This window comes from Thamnophis elegans, chromosome 6 (genome assembly GCF_009769535.1).
Source record: "Thamnophis elegans isolate rThaEle1 chromosome 6, rThaEle1.pri, whole genome shotgun sequence".
Classification (NCBI taxonomy): domain Eukaryota; kingdom Metazoa; phylum Chordata; class Lepidosauria; order Squamata; family Colubridae; genus Thamnophis; species Thamnophis elegans.
This window is the reverse complement of record NC_045546.1, coordinates 80,573,759-80,587,204: the sequence shown is the minus strand read 5'-3', so window position 1 is coordinate 80,587,204 and position 13,446 is coordinate 80,573,759. Positions and strand designations below refer to the sequence as shown.

Sequence of the window (13,446 nt, the reverse complement as noted above, 5' to 3'; positions counted from 1 at the left end):
CCTGAAACCTCTGGAGGGCGAAAAATGGCCCTACAGGCAACCCAGAAGTTCGGGAAAAGTGATTTCTGGTTTGTCCATAAGGCCATAGGGACTTCTGGTTTGTCTGTAGGGCCATTTTTTGCTCTCCAGAGTCTTCAAGAGGATCCCCTGAAGCCTCCAGAAGGCAAAAAACAGCCCTACGGACAAACCGGGAAAAAAGGGAGGGATGGAGGGAGGACTAGTAGGGATAAAGATCAGGGGAATCAGTTGTATGAAGCTAAAATCCCTTTCAATCTATCTGAAAGAAGAGTGAACTCTCAGCAGTCCTAGCTAGTTGGATCATATTGATTGAACAGTATTTAATGTCATGTTGAATTTGCCTCAGCAACTCTGTTAGCTTTTGCACTAACGCAGTGTTTTTAAGTACAGCTTTGAAAATGCTTTATTCCTGTATTCTTTTACCCTTTTCTAAAATCTTTACCCTAAAGGCCTTACATTATTCTTTTACCCTCTCCCTTTCTTTCGAATAGGTCTGTCAAGAGCCCAATTACAAGCAAAAGGATAGCAAATATCATTGAGCATATGACCTATGAAGTGTATAAATACGCCGCGCGAGGGCTTTACGAGGAGCATAAGTTTCTGTTCACGTTGCTGCTTACCTTGAAGATTGATTTACAGTGCGGAAAAGTCAAACACGAGGAGTTCCTAACTCTGATTAAAGGTCAGAGCAACTACATCACATCCTTAGTGTATGGTCCTATGCTGTTTTCTCCTTACCTGTACAAAACTGTAATTAGAGATACTAACCTGGTACTTCACAGGGTGGGCCCTGGTCCATCACGCGATTGAATATTGAATCTGTTGATCTGATAAGCCGAGGTGGCGCAGTGGTTAGAGTGCAGTACTGCAGGCCACTTCAGCTGACTGCTATCTGCAGTTCAGCGGTTCAAATCTCACCGGCTCAAGGTTGACTCAGCCTTCCATCCTTCCGAGGTGGGTGAAACGAGGACCCAGACTGGGGGGGCGATATGCTGACTTTGTAAACCGCTTAGAGAGGGCTGAAAGCCCTATGAAGCGGTACATAAGTCTAACTGCTATTGCTATAAGCCTTGTACACTTCAACCTGCAAATTTTGTGATTATCTGTTTTAGGCTTCTCAGTGAAATTTAACATGTTATTCAACTTCATGTAGAGTAGGCAACATATTCTTAAATTGCAGCATAGGTGTTTGAACCCCTTTTAAATAAGGAAGAGTATTTGTATACATGTGTTTGTGTGTCTGTGGGGGTGTTTATTAGTAATGTTTTCTACTTTTTAAATCTTTACTTAAAAGCCCTTCATGGTATTGGATCTGGGTACTTGAGAGACCGCCTACTGCCAATCACCTCCACTAGACCGATAAGATCGCATAGATTAGGCCTCCTCCGAATTCCATCAGCCAGCCAGTGTAGACTGGCAACTACTCGGAGGAGAGCCTTCTCGGTGGCTGCTCCGACCCTCTGGAACGAACTCCCCGTGGAGATCCGGACCCTCACCACCCTCCAGACCTTCCGCGCCGCACTTAAAATCTGGCTATCCCGGCTGGCCTGGGGTTAAAGATTTTAACCCCTACTCGAATTGTATGACTGTTGAGTTCTTAAATGATGTAATGCTTTTATGTTGTAAATTGTTTGTCCTTCCCCCACCCCTTTTGATCTGTGAGCCGCCCTGAGTCCCCCCAGGGAAAAGGGGGGCATACAAATAAAGTGAACTGAAACTGAACTGAACTGAAAAAACTTTCAACTTTGAATCATATATTTCCAGGTGGTGCTTCTTTGGATCTGAAAGCTTGTCCTTCTAAGCCAGCTAAATGGATTCTGGATATGACTTGGTTGAATTTGGTGGAACTCAGTAAGCTGAGACAATTTTCGGATGTTCTGGGTCAAGTAGGTACCAGTAGGAGTTGATATGTTTTGTTTTTGCAATTCGTTTCAATTGACAGTTTAATGGATTTCAATTTCAATGTGTTAATTGGCCTCGGTTATATATTATCTGGCCAATGTAAAACTTGAAGCATTGATGTTTCAGAAACAAATGTTCTGAGATCATTACGGAACACACTTTCCTACTTATTCAATTTCACTTTCTTCTCTAGTGGTGAGGGTCAGCCAGCCTTGGTTCAGATCCAAAGGCATAAGGGCATATAAAGCAGAGGTGGTATGCAGCAAGTTCTGACCAGTTCTGGAGAACCAGTAGTGGAAATTTTGATCAGTTTGGAGAACTGGTAAATACCACCTCTGGCTCTGCCCCCATCTATTCTCTGCCTCCCGAGTCCCAGCTGATCAATAGGGAATGGGGATTTTGCAGTATTCTTCCCCTGCCACACCCACCAAGCTATGAATCCTACCACTGCTATAAAGCATATTCTTTAAATAACTTATTTGCATGGAGCTAATGCTTTCAAGTTAAACCAGGTCTTTAAATCTAGTGTAAGAATTTGCTGGTAAAATGCTTGTTGAAGTGTATCTAGGATAAAAGTCCCGAGGTGGCGCAGTGGTTAGGGTGCAGTACTGCAGGCCACTTTAGCTGACTGTGATCTGCAGTTCGGTGGTTCTAATCTCACCGGCTCAAGGTCGACTCAGCCTTCCATCCTTCCGAGGTGGGTGAAATGAGGACCCAGACTGTGGGGGCGATATGCTGACTCTGTAAACCACTTAGAGAGGGCTGAAAGCCCTATGAAGCGGTATATAAATCTAACTGCTATTGCTATCTTTATATTTTGGAGCAAATAAAACTGCCCTGGGTATTAATGCTTATAGTTTATTACACCTAGGACTTATTCACTAAGTAGTGAATAAAGACCGATACCCAATAAGAAAGATGGAGGTCAGTGGTGGGTTTCAAAAATTTTTTGAACCTACTCTGTGGGTGTGGCCTCCTTTGTGGGAGTGGCTTGATGGCCATGTGACCTGGTGGGAGTGGCTTGCCAGCCATGTGTTTTATTTTCTTTTATTAATTTTTTTAAAATTTTTTAATTTAAAACAAGTACAACATCTTTCTTTACATGCTATAGAAAGTGTATCAGTCGGTCACAAATAAACTTTCGTACATCTCCTCCACAGTCAACAGACATAACTCATATTAACTCAAGCATTTTAACTCAGATATTCATACATATCACCATCGTCATATATCCATTTTCATTTGACTGTAATTATTATTTAAAAATATTGATAATAATAATACTCTTAAACAATACATGCCCACACCAGTGGGAAAAGAAAAAATCAAAAAAAGGGGAAAAAAAGACAAAAAGAACAAAAGACAAGGCAGGGAAGTAAGAAGAAAAAACAAAAAACAAAAACAAAAAGAAAAAAAAAGAACACAGGTATATATTATAAAAAAAAGTATATCAGCTGGTTACAACATGTTTTGGTGCATCTCTTCCATTAATTCATATTAATTCAAATATCTTAACTCAAATGTTAACTCAAACATTAACCATGTGTTTTATTTTCTAATGACTCCTGTGGAATATGATACTCTTCATTGTATTACGTTATCAGATCTCACAGACAGAAAAACAGTGGAAAATTTGGTTTGATAAGGAAAATCCAGAAGAAGAACTTGTTCCAAGTGGCTATGGCCAAGCTCTGGACTGCTTCAGGCATCTCCTCCTTATTAGGTCCTGGTGTCCTGACAGAACCATTGCTCAGGTAATGTGTGAAAGTTTTAATAATAGAATATGCCGAATAATATTTTTGTGGTTGTTATGCATCGCATATGCAGCTCTACACACACACACACATAAACAATTCCAGGAATATCTCTAGCTTTGAAGGGGGAAGTGCTTTCCCTTTCTCACATGTGCATTCATGAGGCTATCATTTTAGTTCATTCTTCTTCTATTGCCACAGAAGCAACACTTCGTAAAATACATTTTAGTTCCTCCAGGCTCGGGAGAAGAGAAACCACCATGGATCTGAGATAGACAAGACTTTAGAGATCAAAGCCAGCATTTCAGATTGTATTCAGAAGCACATTGATTACCGTATTGATGTTGCATTTGTTGAAATTGCTTCCACCCACCAGCATATTCTGTAGACTGTATCAATGTGTACAAAATAAACTTTCCTGGCAGTTCAAAAGTAACTTCAAATATAGTGTGTGGCAATAATGAATGTTTGAATGTTTATTTCATTTATATGCCGCCCTTTTCCCCCGGAGGGGGACTCAGGGCGGCTCACAACTCAAACCAGGGAAGGGGGGATACAGACAAATTAACAACAGCACAAAAACAATACATGATTTAAAACCACACAACAGTCATACCATTCGAGACGGGGGCAACAGCTCTTTAGCCCCAGGCCTGTCGGAACAGCCAGGTTTTAAGGGCTTTGCCGAAGGCCTGGAGGGTGGTGAGGGTTCGAATCTCCATGGGGAGTTCGTTCCAGAGGGTCGGAGCAGCCACAGAGAAGGCTCTCCTCCGGGTAGTCGCCAGTCGACACTGGCCGGCGGATGGAATTCGGAGGAGGCCTAGTCTGTGGGATCTAATCGGTCTGGTGGAGGTAATTGGCAGCAGGCGGTCTCTCAAGTACCCAGGTCCAATACCATGAAGGGCTTTATAAGTGACGACTAGCGCCTTGAAGCGTATCCGGAGACCAATAGGCAGCCAGTGCAGCTCGCGGTAATCAGTCTCAAGGTAATGAAGATATGAGTACCCCCCATTCCAAAAAAATTGGTACTGCAGCTAAGAACAGGCAAAGTTTCCCCAGGCTACAATCTCCACTTGCTAGTCTAGAAGCCATGAATCCAGGATAATTTTCAAGTAATAGATCTGCTTCTTCAGTGAGAATCTTGTAATCTTGTGTCAGTATGTGGGGGCAGGTGAGTCTCTGCTCAATCTAATAGCTTCTGGAATAAATAATATGTTACTTTTGCCCACAATTCTATTTCAATTTACCTAAGATTCAATTTCAAGCTAAGTCAGAACTTGCAGTCTTGTCCAACCCCATGATGGAGACCAGTGGTGGGTTTCAATTTTTTTTAGAACCTCTTCTGTAGGTGTGGCCTGCTTTGTGGGAGTGGCTTGCAGGCCAAGTGACCAGGTGGGAGTGGCTTGCCAGCCATGTGACTGGGTGGGCGTGGCCAACTTGTAAAATGTGGTGAAACTCACTTAACAACGCTCTTGCTTAGCAACCAAAATGTTGGCTCAGAAACTCTGGCATTTGAAGCAGGCAAGTCTTAAAGCTGTCAAGTTACAAGACCCTTGCACCCCTAACCCTTTAGAAAAAAAACCCCAAGGGTGTTCCAACTTGACAGCTTTAAGACTTGTGGACTTCAACTCCCAGAATTCCTCCTCTCGCTCTTCATCTTGATGATGTCCAGACGGGCGGGGGGAGGGAGCTGGAACCGGTTCTAAACGGCACTGTAGATTTGTGGAACCTCTTCTATAGAAGAGGTTAGAACTGGCAGGAACCCACCCCTGATGGAGACATACAAGTAGATATCATTAGGGTATTGTTGATACCTCATCCCAGTCTCATGCCAGGTTTCACCCATCAATTTCACATAGACATTAAATGAAGTGAAAGGACATATCAAGACAGCTGGCATCCCATAAAGGAAGGATCAAGGGTTCAGTTGCTCAGCACCCATTAACATCAATTACATTTTTTTTACTCTGATGGGAACTGAATCACTGTAAAATGATTCTTTGAACTCCCAACTGATTCAGGGGTCTAGAATGATTCTATAATCAATGGTATTGAATACTGGTGAGACATCTAATATTTCCCAAGGGCTGCATTTCCAAAACCAGCCCTTGATTTTACGGATGGGAAGAATGGTTTGTTTTTTTTTAGGTCTAGCTTTCCCTTAAACTTACAGTAGTATATACATGGCCAGGCCTATCACTGTATTGTGAACAATCTCCAAGAAATGAATGAACAAAGAGGAAGGCTTTAGAGGGACATTGCAAGATGCTAGCTTTGGGGAAAGCAGTAATTGTACATTGCTTTCTAGTAAACTTCAGTGTTATTTGTGATGAAGGGATTGAAATTGTTCTTCTTAGATCAGCAAGTGAATACCATTTGGCTTGAACCCCAGCTTTACAAATTGAATATTTGTCCTGTTGCTTTCAATGAGAATGCTAAAATGCAAATACTGCTACCGGCCCTTGTGCCAATTAAAGTTTAGCAAGAATCTCACAGACATTATTTTAAATAATAGGAACATTTAGTAGTTAGATATACAAAATACCACCACTCAGAGCTGAGGTGGCGCAGTGGTTAGAGTGCAGTACTGCAGGCTACTTCAGCTGACTGCTAGTTCGGCAGTTCAGCTGTTCAAATCTCACCGGCTCAGGGTTGACTCAGCCTTCCATCCTTCTGAGGTAGGTAAAATGAGGACCCGGATTGTTGTTGGGGGCAATATGCTGACTCTGTAAACCGCTTAGAGAGGGCTGAAAGCCCTATGAAGCGGTATATAAGTCTAACTGCTATTGCTATTGCTATAATAAGATTTACACCACACTTCTGAAATGTTCTAATGGGTTGACTGTACAGTCATGTTTGACCTTATCAAACATGAAAATTCTTCCCTAAATGCTTTGTCTCCAAAGTCCCTGCATTTTTCCTATTGAGTATATGTGAAACATTAATATATATCTCTTTTTTTTTAAAAAAAAAATAGGCTAGGAAGTACATTATGGATACCATGGGAGAAAAATATGCGGAAGGAGTCATTTTAGATTTGGAGAAGACTTGGGAAGAATCCGATCCACGCACACCTCTCATCTGTTTCCTGTCAATGGGCTCTGATCCAACTGATTCAATCATTGCTTTGGGGAAAAGGTTGAAAATCGAGACACGTTGCGTTTCCATGGGTCAGGGGCAAGAAGTCCATGCGCGTAAACTCTTGCAACAAACTATGGCTTATGTAAGGCAACTTTTCCATGCTAATTTGGTATAGGCCATTTTTCAAAAAAAAATAGAACATTACAAATGACTAGTGAGAGGTTTAGCTAAGCATGAATATAGCGTAACTAATATTGTTTATGGAATAGAATTTCTCTTTTTATTTCTAAAGAGCAAAATAGGATTATTTCTAGCCAGTAGCATTCTGAAAATGAAAATATATTATGTTTTCAAATCAATTGCTCTATATATTTTGATTAAAAAATGTTGCTAAATCCAATACATGTTTATATTTGGCAGCAGACAGGAATATATATTGCTTGGGTGACACACATTTATATTGCAGATAAATTAAGTTGTTACTTTGTTGAATTTCATTTTCAAAATAAAGTTGATCCTTGTTGGTGATATTTGAGTGAAAGATTATGCTAGTTGGATACGTACAAGAGAGTGTTCATCCTACCACTAAAAATCAAATCTATTCCAAGTAGGATCCATAGAATTCTTTCAAATTCTTAGTTTATTGGCTATACTTCAGTTACGTTCGGAGCTAGAAACAAATTATAATATATTTACAAGATACTATGACAGCACTGAGGAGTTGTGAATTGAGTATCACTGAAAGGCAACAATAATCTGAATGCATGGTGTTAATTTCCAAAATGAATAACAAACCCAGCTACATCTCTCTTAACATCTTATTATCTTAGGGTGGATGGGCCCTCTTGCAGAACTGCCACTTGGGTCTTGACTTTATGGATGAGCTGATGGATACTATTGTGGAAACAGAGATCGTTCATGAGGCCTTTCGCTTGTGGATGACTACAGAGGTCCACAAACAATTTCCTATTACCTTGCTACAGATGTCTATAAAATTCACTAATGAACCTCCTCAGGGACTTAAAGCTGGCCTAAAGAGAACATATGGAGGTGAGTGACTTAGCCTCAAACCAGTGGTGGGTTTCAAAAATTGTTTGAACCTACTCTGTGGGTGTGGCCTCCTTTGTAGGAGTGGCTTGCCACCCATGTGACTGGATGGGAGTGGCTTGCAGCCCATGTGACCGGATATGAAGATGCCAATGACACTTGTCAGAACCACCTTAAATTACCTCACACACAGCACTGGCATGCATAAGAATATGATGCAAACTTGTTTTTTAAAAGGCATCTTTGGTTTGCGTTAAAACAACTTCAACACACGCAATGTTCTGATTGCACCACAAACGCAGTAGCCATCCTTACCTTTCACAGAGGCACTGAGTTTTATAAATATGAGCATGATAGTGTAGAATAATCATATCCAAGGACCAGTGGTGGGTTGCAAAAAATTTTGGAACCTTTTCTGTAGGTGTGGCCTGTTTTCTGGGTCCACTGGTAGAACCTCTTCTAACTGGTTCGGTAGAGTTGACGAACCGGTTCTACTGAATAGGTGCGAACTGGTAGGAACTCACCTCTGCCTCAAACAGATATTTGATAAATGTTCCCCATAAAATTGAATATTTTATTCAGTTTTCAGCAAGACAAAATCACGTAGCTTTGAATGATCTTAAGAGTGCTTGGGGTATTTTGATCAATCAGTTTGTACTGGATTTTCTACTTTAAACATATATTAAATATACGATAAAGGTTGCAGATGACTATGCCTATAAATAGCTGGATAATCATTTGATAATCAGTAAATTATTGAGTCAGGCATGTCTGCCCAACTATTGAAAATGATTACCGTCAGAACATTAAATTTTTTCACTGAGTGTTTTCATTCATGTATATTATTAACAATAGCAATAGCACTTAGACTTATATACTGTTTCCCAGTGCTTTACAGCCCTCTCTAAGCAATTTTACAGAATCAGCATATAGCCTCCAATAATCTGGGTCTTGCCGGTCAGGATTGAACTCCAGGCAATCAGCTGAATTAGCCTGCAATTCTGCATTCTAACCACAGCCCCACTGCGACTCTATTTCTTCAAGATTTGGGATTGGTTTAGAGAATTTGTTTTGATGCTTATGTGTTCTGACCCCCTCCTCCATCCAGTAATGAATGCCAAGACAAGCTTAAATGAGAATGTCCTTTAATAACAAGTTCAGACTCTCGGTGGCTGAAAGCCAAGTAAACAAACAGATAAGGATCTTGGCAGCAAGGCCAACAAACTTTGGCAGCAATTCAGACAAACTCTGGCAGCAATCCAGCCTGCCAAGTTTGTTTCTCTTTAGTCAAAGCTTTGACTTCTGCAAGAAGGGCGTGGCACAAGCAGTCTCTTTTATAGTCTGGAGAGGAGCCTAATGACCATCAGCTGAGCGTAATTACCTTCTGTAATTACGTAGTTGTTCTTGACACCGAGTAGCCCTTTGACGGCGTGCATCCCGGAACAACTCACAGTTGGTTTCTGAATCACTCTCCCTTGTCTCCTCCCCACTGATCCAAGGCTCAGGCGCCACCTGGTGGCCAACCAGTCTCTCTGCGCCCTGCTCAGAGTTGGAACCCTGTCCAGGGTCCTCCACATCCTCCAGGGCGGACTCATAGGGCCCCTCGCTGTCAGAGTCCTGTGGCAGCTCCAATGGCTCCTGCTGGGCCACAACACTTATGTATGGTTATTCTTTTCAAGTGTAACATATAAGTAGGAAATATGCTAATTTTGGGGTAAGCAACTAGAAGTTATGTAGAAGTTATGATTAAATGGGAATTGCAGAAGAAAAATGCAGTTCCAGAAAGCTAAAACAAAATAAGAAAGCTTTTCGTTAAGGGCTTTATAGGAAAGTTTGTTTATAATGGTCAATGACTTTGTTACAGGTGTGAATCAAGATCTCTTGGACATCAGCAATATGGTACAATGGAAGCCAATGTTGTATGCTGTAGCCTTTCTTCACTCCACTGTTCAAGAGAGAAGGAAATTTGGACCTCTGGGATGGAATATTCCTTATGAATTCAACCAAGCCGATTTCAATGCCACAGTACAGTTTGTTCAGAACCACTTGGATGACATGGACATCAAAAAGGTTAATTGACACTAATTGACTGGAAATAAATCTCTAGCAGCTTCTATGAAACTTGAAATAATTTACAATGTTGTCAACCAATCTTCACTCAATGTAATATACTCAATTAACCTTTAATGTTAGACAGCCATTAAATTCACTAGATTAGATTTAGAGGTGAGGATGGATGTCTGATACCAGATGTAATGTATATTGGATGGCTATAATATGCTGTTGGAAGAGAAAGGAGACAGCTAAAAACAAGAGACAGGGATAGGAAAGTAAATTGGGGGAGGATTCCAATTTGATAATGGAACGATTTTTACTTAGTTCACCTACAAAACCGTGCCCGACAAAACCGCGGGGACAAAAGTGCGAGTTTGAAAATGCACCGAAGAATTAACACAGAAGCGCGTCGACAACAGCGCGCCGACAGAAGCACGCTCTAAACCTAACCCTAAAGGTAACCCTAACCCTAACCTAACCCCAAATCTAACCCTAAACCTAACCCTAAACCAAACTCTTACCCTAAACCTAACCCTGAACCTAACCCTAAACCAAACTCTTACCTTAACCCTAAACCTAACCCTGAACCTAACCCTAACCCTAAACCTAACCCTAAACCAAACTCTTACCCTAACCCTAAACCTAACCCTAAACCTAACCCTGAACCTAACCCCAAACCTAACCCTAAACCTAACCCTAAACCTAACCCTAAACCTAACCCTAAACCTAACCCTGAACCTAACCCTAACCCTAACCCTAACCCTTACCCTAACCCTAAACCTAACCCTGAACCTAACCCTGAACCTAACCCTAAACCTAACCCTAACCCTTACCCTTACCCTTACCCTTACCCTTACCCTAATCCTTAACTTAACCGGTTCACCGACCCTTACCTTAACTGTAATGGCACTTCTGTGGGCGCTCTTTTGTGGGCGCGCCTTTGTGGGCATGCCGTAGTTTTATCGCCGCGTTTTTGTCGGCACACTTGTTGGGCGTGCTTTTGTCAGGTCACATTTTTACTCTAGTTCAGAATAAGATAATATATGCCTAGGAATTTTCAGGTCTTTCATATGCACATGGACTTCTAGGAGAGTACCTTCAAGGTCCCTTCCACCTCTATTCTGATTGGTTGATATACATTTATTTTAGTATACGGTTGCATGAACATACCATATATTTTTTTAAAATCTTTTTCAGGGTGTTTCCTGGAACACTGTTCGTTATATGATTGGAGAAATTCAGTATGGTGGAAGGGTTACAGATGACTATGACAAAAGGCTCCTTAACACATTTGCTAAAGTGTGGTTCAGTGAAAACATGTTCAGCCAAGACTTTTCATTTTACAAAGGATACAATATACCCAAGTGTACTGCAGTGGATCAGTACCTGCACTACATACAGGTTTGTTATCATTAGCAAATAAAAGGAAATTTAAGGCTAGCCTGAAGTTAATAAATCAAAAGCTTTCTTCATTCACAAGGTCATTGCACTAGTATACTTCCTCCTTAATCAAGCTTCCTGTACAGAATTTGCAGACAAGAACTCTGAAGATATATACGAAGGATACTTTAATGTAAAGAAATTCATACCAAAATATGGAAGGAACTGAGGAATTAATAATGTGCTATGTAGGTAGATTGAACTACTGCCTCAGAGCCTCGGAGATACTAGTAAATAAGACATTTGTGAACATTTGGAAATTCTTGATTTAAAAATTGCTTTTGTCTTGATGTCAGGGACAAATAATTTCTTTTTAATATTAAAATCATAACCATGTAAAGGGAGTGGCAGAATGATGCTGTTACCATGACAAAATAGAATATGCTGATGAGCAGTTTAAAATATATATATATATATATATATATATATATATAAATAAATAAAGGATATGGTATCAGGGTTACAATTAAACTGAACTATTACCTGTACTTCAAAGCACTGTACAAGTGTTTTTAGATAATTATTCTTTCACCTTATGTAATAATTTCCTGAAACGTATTGTATAAATGTAAAATGCTCTGAAATCTTACTATTTGTTGATATTATCTTTTAAAAGATATGTATATATCTATATCTATATCTAATCCATATCTATATCTATATCTATATCTATATCTATATCTATATCTATATCTATATCTATATCTATATCTATATCTATATCTATATCTATATCTATATCTATATATCATCTCTATCATCTCTATCATCTCTATCTCTATCTCTATATCTATATCTATCTCTATCTCTATCTCTATCTCTATCTCTATCTCTATCTCTATCTCTATCTCTATATCTATATCTATATCTATATCTATATCTATATCTATATCTATATCTATATCTATCTATATCTATATATCATCTATATCATCTATATCTATATCTATATCTGTCTGTCTGTCTGTCTTCTCTCTGTGTGTTTGTGTGTGTGTGTGTGTGTCTGTGTGTGTGTGTACACAAACACATAAAGGCACATTTATAAACATTTATTATATATGTACTGTATATGTATACAATATGTATACACAAACACACTATGCACACACACTAGATGCACGCATACACACACATACTGTATTTATATATTACAAATATTCTTTTAGATTCCAGTGTGCTGTTATCTTTTCAGGGGTTTTAATGTTAAACCCTCAATCAATAATGCATTAAAAAAGGGATTTTTATCCCTCTCAGTTTTTGCTGCACACTCTCTGATGCTGATATGTTGTTTTTTTTAAAGTTTGCTATTGCCACCGTTTTTTATACTCATTTCCACCAGTAACTTTCGAAGAATCTCTATATTACTCTGCTAGATTTATTAATAAAAATGTACTGGCCGTCCCTCTGATCACAAGGTAATAAGAGATTATATCTGCTTTCTACACAGGGCTTGCCTGCTTATGATACTCCAGAAGTCTTTGGCCTGCATCCCAATGCTGATATTACGTACCAGAGCAAACTGGCAAAAGATGTGCTAGATACCATCCTCAGCATCCAGCCCAAAGATAGCTCTAGCGGAAGTGGAGAAACACGAGAGGTTGTAGTGGCCAGGCTAGCGGATGATATGCTGGAGAAGCTACCTGCAGATTACGTGCCTTTTGAAGTAAGTTCATAAAATCTTGAGATAGGAAGCATTGGCTGCATTGGAATTGGTTTTCACGTTGCCTAACCCTTTTATTAATCCCACTTTTCAAAAAACAATACTTTTCAGTATACTTCTAACTGAGATATTATATAAGTAAAGCCAAATAACAAAGAGACATGTGGTGCGCTATGACAAAACAGGTCAATTTCAAAATGGAGAGAAACAGCCCGTTATATAGCAATAGCAGTAGCAGTTAGACTTATCTACCGCTTCATAGGGCTTTCAGCCCTCTCTAAGCGGTTTACAGAGTCAGCATATCGCCCCCCAACAATCCGGGTCCTCATTTCACCCACCTCGGAAGGATGGAAGGCTGAGTCAACCCTGAGCCGGTGAGATTTGAACCGCCGAACTGCAGCTAACAGTCAGCTAAAGTGGCCTGCAATATTTCTTTGATTTCATTGGAAGACATAAATGATATAATATACAGATCTCCAAATAATGAAA

At 40.0% G+C, this 13,446-nt stretch overlaps 1 protein-coding gene across 1 annotated transcript in view; it reads left to right on the top strand.

Moving 5' to 3' along the window:
* Nucleotides 1-13,446, top strand: part of DNAH5 (dynein axonemal heavy chain 5) — a 178,452-nt gene that overhangs the window by 149,623 nt on the left and 15,383 nt on the right. Inside the window, 8 exon segments of the mRNA XM_032220460.1 lie at nucleotides 510-700; nucleotides 1,783-1,904; nucleotides 3,525-3,674; nucleotides 6,652-6,897; nucleotides 7,586-7,805; nucleotides 9,667-9,872; nucleotides 11,055-11,258; nucleotides 12,745-12,960. Of these exon segments, the coding sequence (XP_032076351.1) occupies nucleotides 510-700; nucleotides 1,783-1,904; nucleotides 3,525-3,674; nucleotides 6,652-6,897; nucleotides 7,586-7,805; nucleotides 9,667-9,872; nucleotides 11,055-11,258; nucleotides 12,745-12,960 (1,555 nt within the window).